Genomic DNA, 12421 nt, shown 5'->3' on the forward strand with positions numbered 1-12421 from the left:
GGAATCTAAAACAAAAATCCAGAAAAATACAATGTATGATTTTTAAATAATTAATTTCCATTTTATTGTGTGAAATAAGTATTTGATACACCAGAAAAAGAAACTTAATATTTGGTACAGAAACCTTTGTTTGTAATTACAGAGATGAGACGTTTCCTGTAGCTCTTGACCAGGTTTGCACACACTGCAGCAGGGATTTTGGCCCACTCCTCCATACAGATCTCCTCCAGAGCCTTCAGGTTTCGGCGCTGTCGCTGGGCCACACCGACTTTAAGCTCCCTCCAAAGATTCTCTATTGGATTCAGGTCTGGAGACTGGCTAGGCCACTCCAGGACCTGAAGATGTTCCCTACGGAGCCACTCTTTAGTTGCCCTGGCTGTGTGTTTTGGGTCGTTATCATGCTGGAAGACCCGGCCACGACCCATCTTCAGTGCTCTTACTGAGGGAAGGAGGTTGTTGGCCAAAATCTCACGATACATGGCCCCATCCATCCTTCCCACAATATGGTGCAGTCGTCCTGTCCCCTTTGCAGAAAAGCATCCCCAAAGAATGATGTTTCCACCGCCATGCTTCACGGTTGGGATGGTGTTCTTGGGGTTGTACTCATCATTCTTCTTCCTCCAAACATGACGAGTGGAGTTTAAACCAAAAAGTTCTATTTTTGTCTCATCAGACCACATGACCTTCTCCCATTCCTCCTCTGGATCATTCAGATGGTCATTTGCAAACATCAGACGGGCTTTGACATGCGTTGGCTTGAGGAAGGGCACCTTGCGTGCACTGCAGGATTTTAATCCTTGACGGCGTAGAGAGTTACTGATTGTTTTCTTTGAGACTGTGGTCCCAGCTCTATTCAGGTCATTGACCAGGTCCTGCCATGTAGTTCTGGGCTCATTCCTCACCTTCCTCAAGATCAATGATGCTCCACGAGGTGAGATCTTGCATGGCGCCCCAGACCGAGGGAGAGTTTCCGTTATTTTGTATTTCTTCCATTTTCTAATAATTGCACCAGCTGTTGTTGCCTCCTCACCAAGCTGCTTGCCTTTTGTCCTGTAGCCCATCCCAGCCTTGTGCAGGTCTACAATTTTATCCCTGATGTCCTTACAGCTCTCTGGTCTTGGGCATTGTGGAGATGCTGGAGTCTGATTGATTGAGTGTGTGGACAGGTGTCTTTGATACAGGTAACGAGTTCAAACAGGTGCAGTTAATACAGGTAATGAGTGGAGAACAGGAAGGCTTCTTAAAGAAGAGCCAACATGTCTGTGAGAGACGAAATTCTAACTGGTTGATAGATGATCAAATACTTGTTCTCCCCACTGTATATAACTCTAGATCTATAACTCTAGATCTATAACTATAGATCTGTAACTATAGATCTATAACTATAGATCTATAACTCTAGATCTAGTTGTTCTGATTTGTTGAGACTTTCCAGATCTGATCAAATGTAAATGTCAGTGATAGATCATCAGGTTGACTTTGACGGCGTTTGAACCGTTGAGTCATTGTTAGTTGAGTATTTGTGACTGTAAATGACCAGATCTATAACTCTGGTTATAGATCTATAACTCTGGTTATAGATCTGGTATGAACGATTCCCGCTCTGCCAAGGGTCCTTGAGCAGGACACTCGGCCTGCTGCTGCTGGTCAGAGGGCAGCTGTGGCTACTATCCAGTAGCTCTCCCCCATCAGAGGGTGAATGTGAGTGAATGGCTGAATGAAGGTCTGGACTTACCGTCCGTCCAGCTGCTATACTGACCCGGTCACTGTAGAGGGGCGTTAACCCTTTAATGCCATCTGTGCTTCATCCACCGCCCTACACTCTCGACATTCTTTACACCCCATAATCCTGAGCTGCTGGACCGTTTCTAACAACTTTAGGGTTCATTTAGGCCGAGTTTCCCCAACCTGAGCGACGATGAAGATCTTTAGTCTGAGAGGCTCATGGCTAAAACACAGATCTACACGGATCCCAGATCTATAAACACAGATCTACACAGATCCCAGATCTATAAACACAGATCTACACGGATCCCAGATCTATAAACACAGATCTACACGGATCCCAGATCTATAAACACAGATCTACACAGATCCCAGATCTATAAACACAGATCTACACAGATCCCAGATCTATAAACAGATCTACACAGATCCCAGATCTATAAACACAGATCTACACAGATCCCAGATCTATAAACACAGATCTACACGGATCCCAGATCTATAAACACAGATCTACACGGATCCCAGATCTATAAACACAGATCTACACGGATCCCAGATCTATAAACACAGATCTACACGGATCCCAGATCTATAAACACAGATCTACACGGATCCCAGATCTATAAACACAGATCTACACGGATCCCAGATCTATAAACACAGATCTACACGGATCCCAGATCTATAAACACAGATCTACACGGACCAGATCCCAGATCTATAAACACAGATCTACACGGATCCCAGATCTATAAACACAGATCTACACAGATCCCAGATCTATAAACACAGATCTACACAGATCCCAGATCTATAAACACAGATCTACACGGATCCCAGATCTATAAACACAGATCTACACGGATCCCAGATCTATAAACACAGATCTACACGGATCCCAGATCTATAAGTTGGTTCGTGGCTAGAAACCAGATTATTGCTGTTCGTTTTTTAAGATCATAAATACATGAAAATATTTGAATTGCATATATTGAGACTTATGAAACAATTTATTAGAAAACTTATATTTAGTAGTTTAGACATTTAATTTTATAATTCTTTGATGTTTAAACTAAAGTATTGAGTTCTGCTTTAGACAATTAATCACTGAGCTGAAGGCAGAACAATAATAATAATAATAATAATAATAATAAATGACTCCTATCTGTACATACTGTAGCCATTGCTTTTGTTTACGTCACTTTCCGGGTCACATGATGCGTCGCCATCTTTGTCATCATCTACGTCATCACCTCCTACTACAGTGATGAGCCCCCCCCCCCCTCCTCCTCCCCAAAATCATTTTAATCCGAATTAAAATAAAAATATGAAATTGTATTTATTTGCTCTCTCTCTCCTGCTTGTTGTTGTTTACCTCCTGTCTCATAATAATAATAATAATTATAATAATAATAATAAATCCCCGCTGACGCACCGCCTCCCCCCGGCTCCTCCTCCTCCTCCTCCTCCTCCTCCTCCTCCTCCTCCTCCATCCCTCCATCCCTCCATCTCTCCTCTCCTCTCCAGGCGGCAGGATGGACGTCGTAAATCAGGTACCGACTCTCAGCATCCCGCTGTAATTTAGGTTCGGTTGTCGGTCGGGGTTCGGTTCGGGTTCGGTTCTGTTTGTGTCAAGAGATTGCGGTTCTGATCGGCGGGGTTCGGCCCGTCCCGCAGCGGGTCCGGCCCAGAGTTCGGGTGGTTCTGTGTGGGCCTGGTTCTGGTTCTGTTGGATCTCGGCAGAAAGATCGTCGGAAACGGGAATTTTTCTGCGGGAATGACGTGAAATCACGATGCGCGTGCGCGGCTTTGCGCGTGCGTGTGGTGGTGAAATGGCAGCTGGGGAGGAAGAGGAGGAATCTTCCTCTCTGGTGCTGCTGGTGCACAGCGTCGCTCGGTGCTGGTGTCGGTTCGGTTCGGCTGCTCACCAGCTGGGATGGACACTGGGTTGAGCTCAGCTCCCTGCACGAACCGAGCCGGTTCTGGAGGAGCTGCAATTTGGTACTGACGTAACGAACCGGGTCAGAACCACTGGATCGGGGTGTGTTTGGACTCGCCTGTCCAGAACTCAGCCGAACCGGACAAGAATCATAAAAACTGATGAAAAAATTCCCCACAGAAAAAACTGGATCCATGGAGCGATAGACCTGGTTCTGTTTGGACCTCCATGTGCAGAACACCGGCCCAGACCTCCATGGGGCCCAGACCTCCATGGGGCCCAGACCTCCATGGGGCCCAGACCTCCATGGGGCCCAGACCTCCATGGGGCCCAAACCTCCATGGGGCCCAGACCTCCATGGGGCCCAAACCTCCATGGGGCCCAGACCTCCATGGGGCCCAGACCTCCATGTGCAGAACACCTGCCCAAACCTCCATGGGGCCCAGACCTCCATGGGGCCGAAACCTCCATGGGGCCCAGACCTCCATGGGGCCCAGACCTCCATGGGGCCCAAACCTCCATGGGGCCCAGACCTCCATGGGGCCCAAACCTCCATGGGCCCAGACCTCCATGGGGCCCAGACCTCCATGGGGCCCAGACCTCCATGGGGCCCAGACCTCCATGGGGCCGAAACCTCCAGGCGGCCCAGACCTCCATGGGGCCCAGACCTCCATGGGGCCCAGACCTCCATGGGGCCCAGACCTCCATGGGGCCCAGACCTCCATGTGCAGAACACCTGCCCAAACCTCCATGGGGCCCAGACCTCCATGGGGCCGAAACCTCCATGGGGCCCAAACCTCCATGGGGCCCAGACCTCCATGGGGCCCAAACCTCCATGGGGCCCAGACCTCCATGGGGCCCAAACCTCCATGGGGCCCAGACCTCCATGGGGCCCAGACCTCCATGGGGCCCAGACCTCCATGGGGCCCAAACCTCCATGGGGCCCAGACCTCCATGGGGCCCAAACCTCCATGGGGCCCAGACCTCCATGGGGCCCAGACCTCCATGTGCAGAACACCTGCCCAAACCTCCATGGGGCCCAGACCTCCATGGGGCCGAAACCTCCATGAGGCCCAGATCTCCATGGGGCCCAGATCTCCATGGGGCCCAGACCTCCATGGGGCCCAGACCTCCATGGGGCCCAGACCTCCATGGGGCCCAAGCCTCCATGGGGCCCAGACCTCCATGGGGCCCTGAGCCTCCATGGGGCCCAGACCTCCATGGGGCCCAGGCCTCCATGGGGCCCAGGCCTCCATGGGGCCCAGACCTCCATGGGGCCCAAGCCTCCATGGGGCCCAGACCCATCTGGTTTTGGACCCTCTGGTTCTGTGGACCGGCTGCTTCCAGCCGTCCCATCATCAGATTCTCACACCTGCTATAAACTCACTGCATCTCTGGCTGTTTGCATTATAAACACATTTATTGACCAACTGATTCATCCACCAGTCGACTTCTGGGAGCCGATTTCCTTCATTTTGGGGGATCGTGATCGGCTGATGGAAGCTGATCTCATCTTCATCAGCCTGTCAGAGGTCAGACTGACTGACCCACCAGGTCAGACTGACTGACCCACCAGGTCTGAACGTTCAGGTAACAATATTCACCCTGTTTGAACTCAGTGACCTTCTGCTGCATTTAGCAACATTTCAGAAAAAAACATTCATATCAGCCAAAACCAGCAGCTCAGGCTTTTTAAATATCGGTAACCAGGAACCTGCAATCGGTGCAGCTGCACACATTCATGACTCTGATTAAATTAATTTCTCTTAACTCCAATAGATAAAAATGTATTTTACACCAGGTGAGTCTTTCTCCCCTGAGAAAGTGGACCGGTACCGGTACCGGACTGGTTCTGAGCCTTCAAATGATTTTAACAGAAGTTTCCATAACTTAGAAAAATAATGTTTGTTTTATCCACAAAATGCTTTTTATGCTCAGCAGCGAATCCCAGCTGCAGCTCAGAGCAGCTGCTCCATGCAGCCTGACGTAGAAACGTTTAGCTAGACTAGCGGTTCTCAGAGGACGGCAGGGGGCGCTGGCGGACATTTTTACAAAAGGGGGGCGCTGGGATGCCTTTGGGGGGCGTTTGGTCGAAGGTAAACTTTACACCTTAAATGAACAACAATACCAGTTTAGACTTTGAGCAACTTGGTAAAACTGTATTGTGTAACATTAAATCATGCTTGGCTGCAACTGTATCGATGGCAGCTCTTCTTCTATTCAGTGTTTGTAGCTTCTGTTAGCTTCTGTTAGCTTCTGTTAGCTTCTGTTAGCTTCTTGGCGCAGCTCCGTTCTCCTGCTACTGGTAGCTAAAATCACGATACCCTCACTTTGTATCCCTCTGAAAAATGAACCCATTTAAATAAAGAAATCCCTCCATGGTGATACCACGATAGAGAGCGTTCATTTTATAGCGTTAACACGGAGCTGTAAGTGGTCCGGTATGAAACGGGGTGATAGAACAACACAGCACTTTTATTTCAACAATCAGAATGCAGAAATAGTTTCCATTGTTTTAAAAGGTTTATGTCAGTCTGCCTTTTCCCCATCGATACGCTTCCCCACCGCCCTGCACCTTAAGGGGTTAAAACAAGATGTTCACATTGGGTAAAACTCTGAAACAGGAGAAACGGGACATAAAACGGAGCGACGAACTAGATGTGAATTATGGCATAAAAACAGAGAATCTGATGCTGAACAGTGAAAAATCAACACATGATGTGAAACATGACGATTAGGCGGCGCAGCAGGTGATGAGTGAAGATTACTGATGGTCAATAAACGATAAAATAAATGTAGCAACAGGAAAGAAACTAAAGTGGACACAGCAATAAACCAAGAGAGGATAAAACTAATCAAATAAAACTAAATGGAAATGAATGAAGAACAAAATGCAAGAATAAACTAAGAAACTAAAGTAAATACAGAGGAATAAACTGGTATGGCAAGACCTTTAGAGCAATAATTAATACAGAGACTGTATGGCAAGAATAAACAGACACTATTTCCAGATAAAAGGTAAAATAATATTGTTTTAGTGCCATGGGTTTGTTGAGACCACATCTAGTACTGAGAATAAATATATCTTACAGACCATAACAGTAAAGAACTGATCACTTATTTATGTTTTAATCAGATTTGATATATTTATTTCTTCAATATTATTGTTCATGTCAGTGTTAATGTCATGAGGCTGATGACTCCATGACACTTTGACTCATTAGGATTTGATTAAGAACCAGATTTGTTCTTTGTCATTTCTGTCCAGTTAAACTATTAATCTATAATCAATAGTCAGGTCTATATAAAGATATAATCCATGTTTCTGTCTCATATTTGTATTAAAAGGAACTTTAGTTTTTCCACTGAAAGCTCTGGTTTGAACAATAAATGCCACATGAAGTTTTATGGATGATGCTCTGATGTCCCATTCTCCTGAAGGCAGCACAGACACCCAACAGGGTGAGAAACGTTTAACCAGATGACGTCAGACATTTTAATGATCAAACGTTTGAAGCCAAAATGCCTCAGAAATATTCAGAGCCACATGAGAATCAACTCATTTACAGTCTAAACTCAGTTTCACACAGAGACCCGAGCAGAAACGTCCGGCTGCTGAACTGGACCGGTCCGGGTCGCCATCAGGCTAATTTCTGTTAGCAGCTAATCTTTCTATCACCGAGGCTCATTAAAACAAACCTTCATCTTGTTTCTCCTCTTCCTCCTGAAGGAAAATCCTTTACAGACATTGTTTTGCTAACTTAGCTTCTGACCGGAGCTTCGGACGTTTGGATCCTCGGTGCAGCTCCTGGTACCGGCGGAGCTGCGGTACCTACCGCGGCCACCAGGGGGCTCAGAGCTGCGGTTCCTACCGCGGCCACCAGGGGGCTCAGAGCTGCGGTTCCTACCGCGGCCACCAGGGGGCTCAGAGCTGCGGTTCCTACCGCGGCCACCAGGGGGCTCAGAGCTGCGGTTCCTACCGCGGCCACCAGGGGGCTCAGAGCTGCGGTTCCTACCGCGGCCACCAGGGGGCCCAGAGCTATTTATTTATTTTATCCATAAATAATGATTTCTACATAAATTATCAAATATTGTAAACACAAATCACTTCATGGTGAAATTGTGTTTTTGATATTATAATGACAGAAATTATTACTAAAAAAGAAAATCAGCTGCACTGATGGGGCCCTTAGTGGCTCTGGGGAACCTAAGCTCGCTTATGCCTTGGGCCGGCCCTGCCCATGTGTTTCCATCAGAACCAGCTCAGAGGAAACTGGACTCTACCGGTCCGGTTCTGATTCAGACCCATTCAGCTCTGAAGGGTTCTGGATGAATTGGACCTGAAGGTTCTGTTCAACCCATCGGGCCTGCATGTGAGAAGGTTCTGATGCTCACGGCTTCGCAGTGACAGCTGAGTTCTGGTCCGGTTCTGCTGCTGGAGGGTCAGAAAAAGAGCAAATCACCATAGCAACCAGTATTTTCTGGGTCTGGTTCTGGTACCATCAGAGCTGGTTCTGTGTGCGGTTCCACTTCCTGCTTCCTGCACCAATCAGGACGCAGCTTCATGACGTCAGCTCTCACCTGAGCAGGTAACTGGACTGACCCAGAACCAACCCAGGTGCAGGCGGTCCGGTCCAGTCCGGTTCTGATCCGAGGTGTTCTGGTGACCCTGAACCCAGCTGGCCTGTAATCTGTTCTGGTTCTGTTCCTCCTGGCTCAGTCAAGTTCTGCTCACATGTTCTGATAAACGGGTCAGAACCAGATCTGGACCTGCTGGCCTGTGGTTCCAGTCCAGTTCTGCTCCTCTGGCCGTGTTCGGCCGTCTGAGGTCAGGTGACTTAAGCTCCGCCCACATGGTGCTGGCAGGAAGGGAGCTGACCTGGTGGGTCGGTGTGGTTCTGGTTCTGACCCGTGTGTCTGTTTGCTCCTGCAGCTCGTGGCCCAGGGTCAGTTCCGGATCCTGAAGGTTCCTCTGGGCTTCATCAAGGTCCTGCAGTGGGTGAGTTCTCCAGAACCCGCAGCGGTTCTGACCGGGTTCTGCTCGGGTTCTGCTCTGGAACCGTGTCTTCTCCTCTCCCCCCAGTTCTTCGCCATCTTCGCCTTCTCCACCTGTGGCAGTTACTCCGGGATGTTCAAGATGGCGGTGGAGTGTAAGAACCGGACGGAGAGCAACCTCGCCATACAAGTGGAGTTCGAGTATCCGTTCAGGTCCGGACAGTTCTTTCCCTTCAGAACCGCAGAACCAAACGGGCCAAGCAGAACGAGCCGTCGCTGACAGACTCTTCTTCTGTCAGACTCCACCAGGTGTACTTCGACGCCCCCACCTGTAAGGACAGGGCCTCGGACCGGATCTTCCTGGTCGGAGACTACTCTTCCTCCGCCGAGTTCTTCGTCACCATCGGCGTCTTCGCCTTCCTCTACTCCACCGCGGCGCTCAGCATCTACGTCTTCTTCTACGACAAGTACAAGGAGAACAACAAAGGCCCGCTGATCGTAAGTACGGCATGTGGCCGCCAGGTGCCTTGTGGGACATGTAGTCCTGACCGCGGCGATGTTCCAGGACCTGGGAGTGACGGCGGTGTTTGCCTTCATGTGGCTGGTGAGTTCGGCGGCTTGGGCCAAAGGTCTGTCCGACGTGAAGACGGCGACTGATCCGGATGAGGTCATCACTTTGATCGACGCCTGTGAGAAGAAGGAGAACTCCTGCCGTGAAGTCCACGACCCGGTCATGTCTGGACTCAACACCTCCGTGGTAAGAGTCCGCTCCGGACTCACCGACCGGTCGCTGAGAATCCCCCATCCCACTACAGTAAACGACCACACCTTGGGTCAGATCAAAGTGCGGTCGTCTGGTTCTGGTCAGCTCTACCAGACCAGAACCAGAACCAGGAAGAATCAGACCTGTTGGGGAAAAGCGAAAATCCAAAAAATATTCTAAAACCCTAACAGAAGAAAAGCTGACGTCACTCTCAGAGGATAAACTGGTGTAAAGATGAGAAGTTTTACTGAAACAGACATTTAGGGGATTTGTAAATAAACACAAACTGTTCAATAATCCGTCTTCCTAGTTTCATGAGGACATTGAGGTGCAAACCAACCAGAGATCTCCACATCTGATGCAGTTAAGCATCCAGCTTCCTGAAGTCTGAGCTGAAATTACTTTCAGGTGAAAAGTGTATTTACCGATTCCCGTGGATCACTCATCACGTTTTTACTCTTCAGACTAGAGATTAGGCCTAAATAATCCGACCCGCCCGTCGGCGTGGGGTCAGATCCTGACCCAACCCAGCTAATTCACTCTGATCAGAGTTGGGCTGCTGTGGAGGCGCAGGGGCAAAAGCACAGCCCACATATTGAGGCCTTGGTCCTCATGCTGGCGGTCGCAGGTTCGATTCCCGGCCTGGTGACATTCACCGCATGTCTTCCTCCTCTTTCCTGTCAAACTGCTTTCAAACAAAGGCCATTAGAGCTGTAGTTAGAGTTGATTAGTCGGGCTGTCATCTGCCAGTTTAAAATCGTCCCTGACCTTTGACCCTGCTAGCTGCTCGTGTTTTAGCTTTTCCAGCTCCATTTTGCTGCTTGTTGTAGCCGCAGGGGGGCCACTCTGATCAACTCCTGCTCCTGTCTCTCTTTCCCCACCAGGATGAACTTCCTCTAGTCAGACCAGAAGCGTTTGATTAGCTTCACGTTGCTCTTCTTTTCTCACTGCTGTTTGTATTTCAGGCTTATTGAAAACGTGACGCATGAATCCGACCGGATCCTCATGCATGTAATTTTGGGTCAGATCAAGTTTCAATCTAAGCTGCTGGTCTATTAATCCAACATCTGCTGCTACAAACGTGAGAACTCTTGATTTTGGTGCCTCACGATCTGCATGTTCTGGAATAATCTGCACTGAATGATGCATTCAGGAACACGAAGAGAAAATGAGCTTCTAGCGAATTAGATGCAGATGGGCAGTGGTTGCATGGTAGTCTACTCTAGAAAAGTCCTGATTTCAGACTGTATTCATTACGTGGTCCAGCCCAATGAAAGGAGGCGATGCCTGGTCAGGCCACTGGAGCCGACCAATCAGAGCAGAGCGTCGTCCGCCTCCTTCAGTTGTTCCACCCAGCAGACGGAGGTAACCTGCTGTCTTCCTCTGCAGGCGTTTGGTTTCATCAATCTGGTCCTGTGGGCCGGAAACCTCTGGTTCGTCTTCAAGGAGACGGGCATCATCGCCCCGTTCATGCGAGCTCCGCCTCCTGAGGGCAAACCTGCACCCGACGCCTACGCCCAGCAGGGGGCGTACGAACAAGACCCGTACGCCAGCAACCAGGGAGGCTACCAGCCCGAGTTCAACCAGCAAGGATACAACCAGGTGAGCCACAGAGGTAACCACCAATACCGAACCAGAACCAGCACCAGGGAGTCAGACATCCGGTAGATTCACCAGAGAGACCATCTCCGCCCCCCACAGACACGTAGAGCTGAGTCACTTCAGCGATACGATTCCAGTATCGATCTGACTTATCGGCTCGATTCTCAGGAGGAAATAAAGACGTTCTGCTGCCGCTGGGACTGTGGTTTTAGACGGGGCCATTTAAACCCCACCGGCCCAGGCTTTCACTCTGCGATTCAACTGGAACAGGACCCAGATCTGGTCCACCGTCTTTCATTTCGTCTGGCTGAGATATCAAAGAAACCGCAGTGAGCAGTCTGCACAGTCTGGTCCAAGAAAATGACGTCCAAAATGAAGAAAAATGAGTCAAAGCAAACATTCAACCAAGAAAAACCCGCCACAGCTGCGTCACACCAAGTTAACGTAACTCACAGGAACACATTTAAAATCTGACTTCGGCTCAAGTACATATAACTTTCCTTCAGTCACCAGTATTGACGGAAAGTCAATACTGACTTTCAGCTGCGCATTCAGCCTCCTCCTCCTCGTGCTTCAGGCTACGCGGCTATGCTGCACGAGGGCTTCAAACAAGTATTAATACAAAGAAATAACTAATTTACGGAACAAATAGTGACTGATTGGTGGAAGCTTAACTTAAAGTAATATAATGAACTTGTCACATGTGCACGGTGTGGCAGGGTCACACTGACCCCATGTGAGGTTTTGGAAAGACCGTCACGCTGCCCGACTGTGACATCTGCTGCACTCCTCCTGAGCGTCGCACTGAGACAGCAGGAAGGTCAGAAATGGGATCCACAGCGAGCTTCACCCCCTGCTGGTCCTGGAGAGGCTCATTCTGAGCCCACATGCGATTTTACCCCTCGCTTTCCGCTGTCTGCCCGTGACATCTGCCGCTGTCTGAGGATAAAACCTGATGTTTTCCTCCTGCCTTTTTGACGAGCTCTTCCCTCGCTCAGCCACGCTGATTCCTGCTTCCGGCTGCATCACCAGCAAGCATTAGCGCAGTTAGCCGGTGGACCACAGGTCTTTACTGCAGGTCAAATTTCTATGGTTTCTACCGGATCCAGATGAAGATTAACCACCATCAGACTTTTCATCAGGTTATTATGAGACCAACAGGATGAAGGTAGAGAAGTTTCTAAAAGAACTGGTTCTCCACTCTCACCCCTAGTGGAATGTGGAAGTGATGCAGGGTCAATGGTACCAATTCCTTCATTTTCCACCATCCAAAGAGAAGCCAGTACGTTTGATTGGGCAGCTCAGCCCATTTCTTCTGCACCAGGGCAGCCACCGCACACCTAGACTGGCGGTCTAGCTGCTGCACGTCTTTGACTGGTTTAGCCGAATCTCAC

At 49.2% G+C, this 12421-nt stretch overlaps 1 protein-coding gene across 2 annotated transcripts in view; it reads left to right on the forward strand.

The window, feature by feature from the left end:
- Positions 1-3175: 3175 nt before the first annotated feature.
- LOC103460242 (synaptophysin-like) overlaps positions 3176-12421 on the forward strand; it is a 10186-nt gene continuing 940 nt past the window's right edge. For both annotated transcript variants that reach the window (XM_081609535.1, XM_081609536.1), the window contains exons 1-6: positions 3176-3281; positions 8601-8666; positions 8751-8875; positions 8962-9160; positions 9228-9419; positions 10815-11027. In XM_081609535.1, the coding sequence (XP_081465661.1) occupies positions 3264-3281; positions 8601-8666; positions 8751-8875; positions 8962-9160; positions 9228-9419; positions 10815-11027 (813 nt within the window). In that variant the 5' untranslated portion in view covers positions 3176-3263. The remainder of the gene's footprint in view (positions 3282-8600; positions 8667-8750; positions 8876-8961; positions 9161-9227; positions 9420-10814; positions 11028-12421) is intronic.

This window comes from Poecilia reticulata, chromosome 7, assembly GCF_904066995.2.
Source record: "Poecilia reticulata chromosome 7, P_reticulata-male-v2, whole genome shotgun sequence".
Lineage (NCBI taxonomy): Eukaryota > Metazoa > Chordata > Actinopteri > Cyprinodontiformes > Poeciliidae > Poecilia > Poecilia reticulata.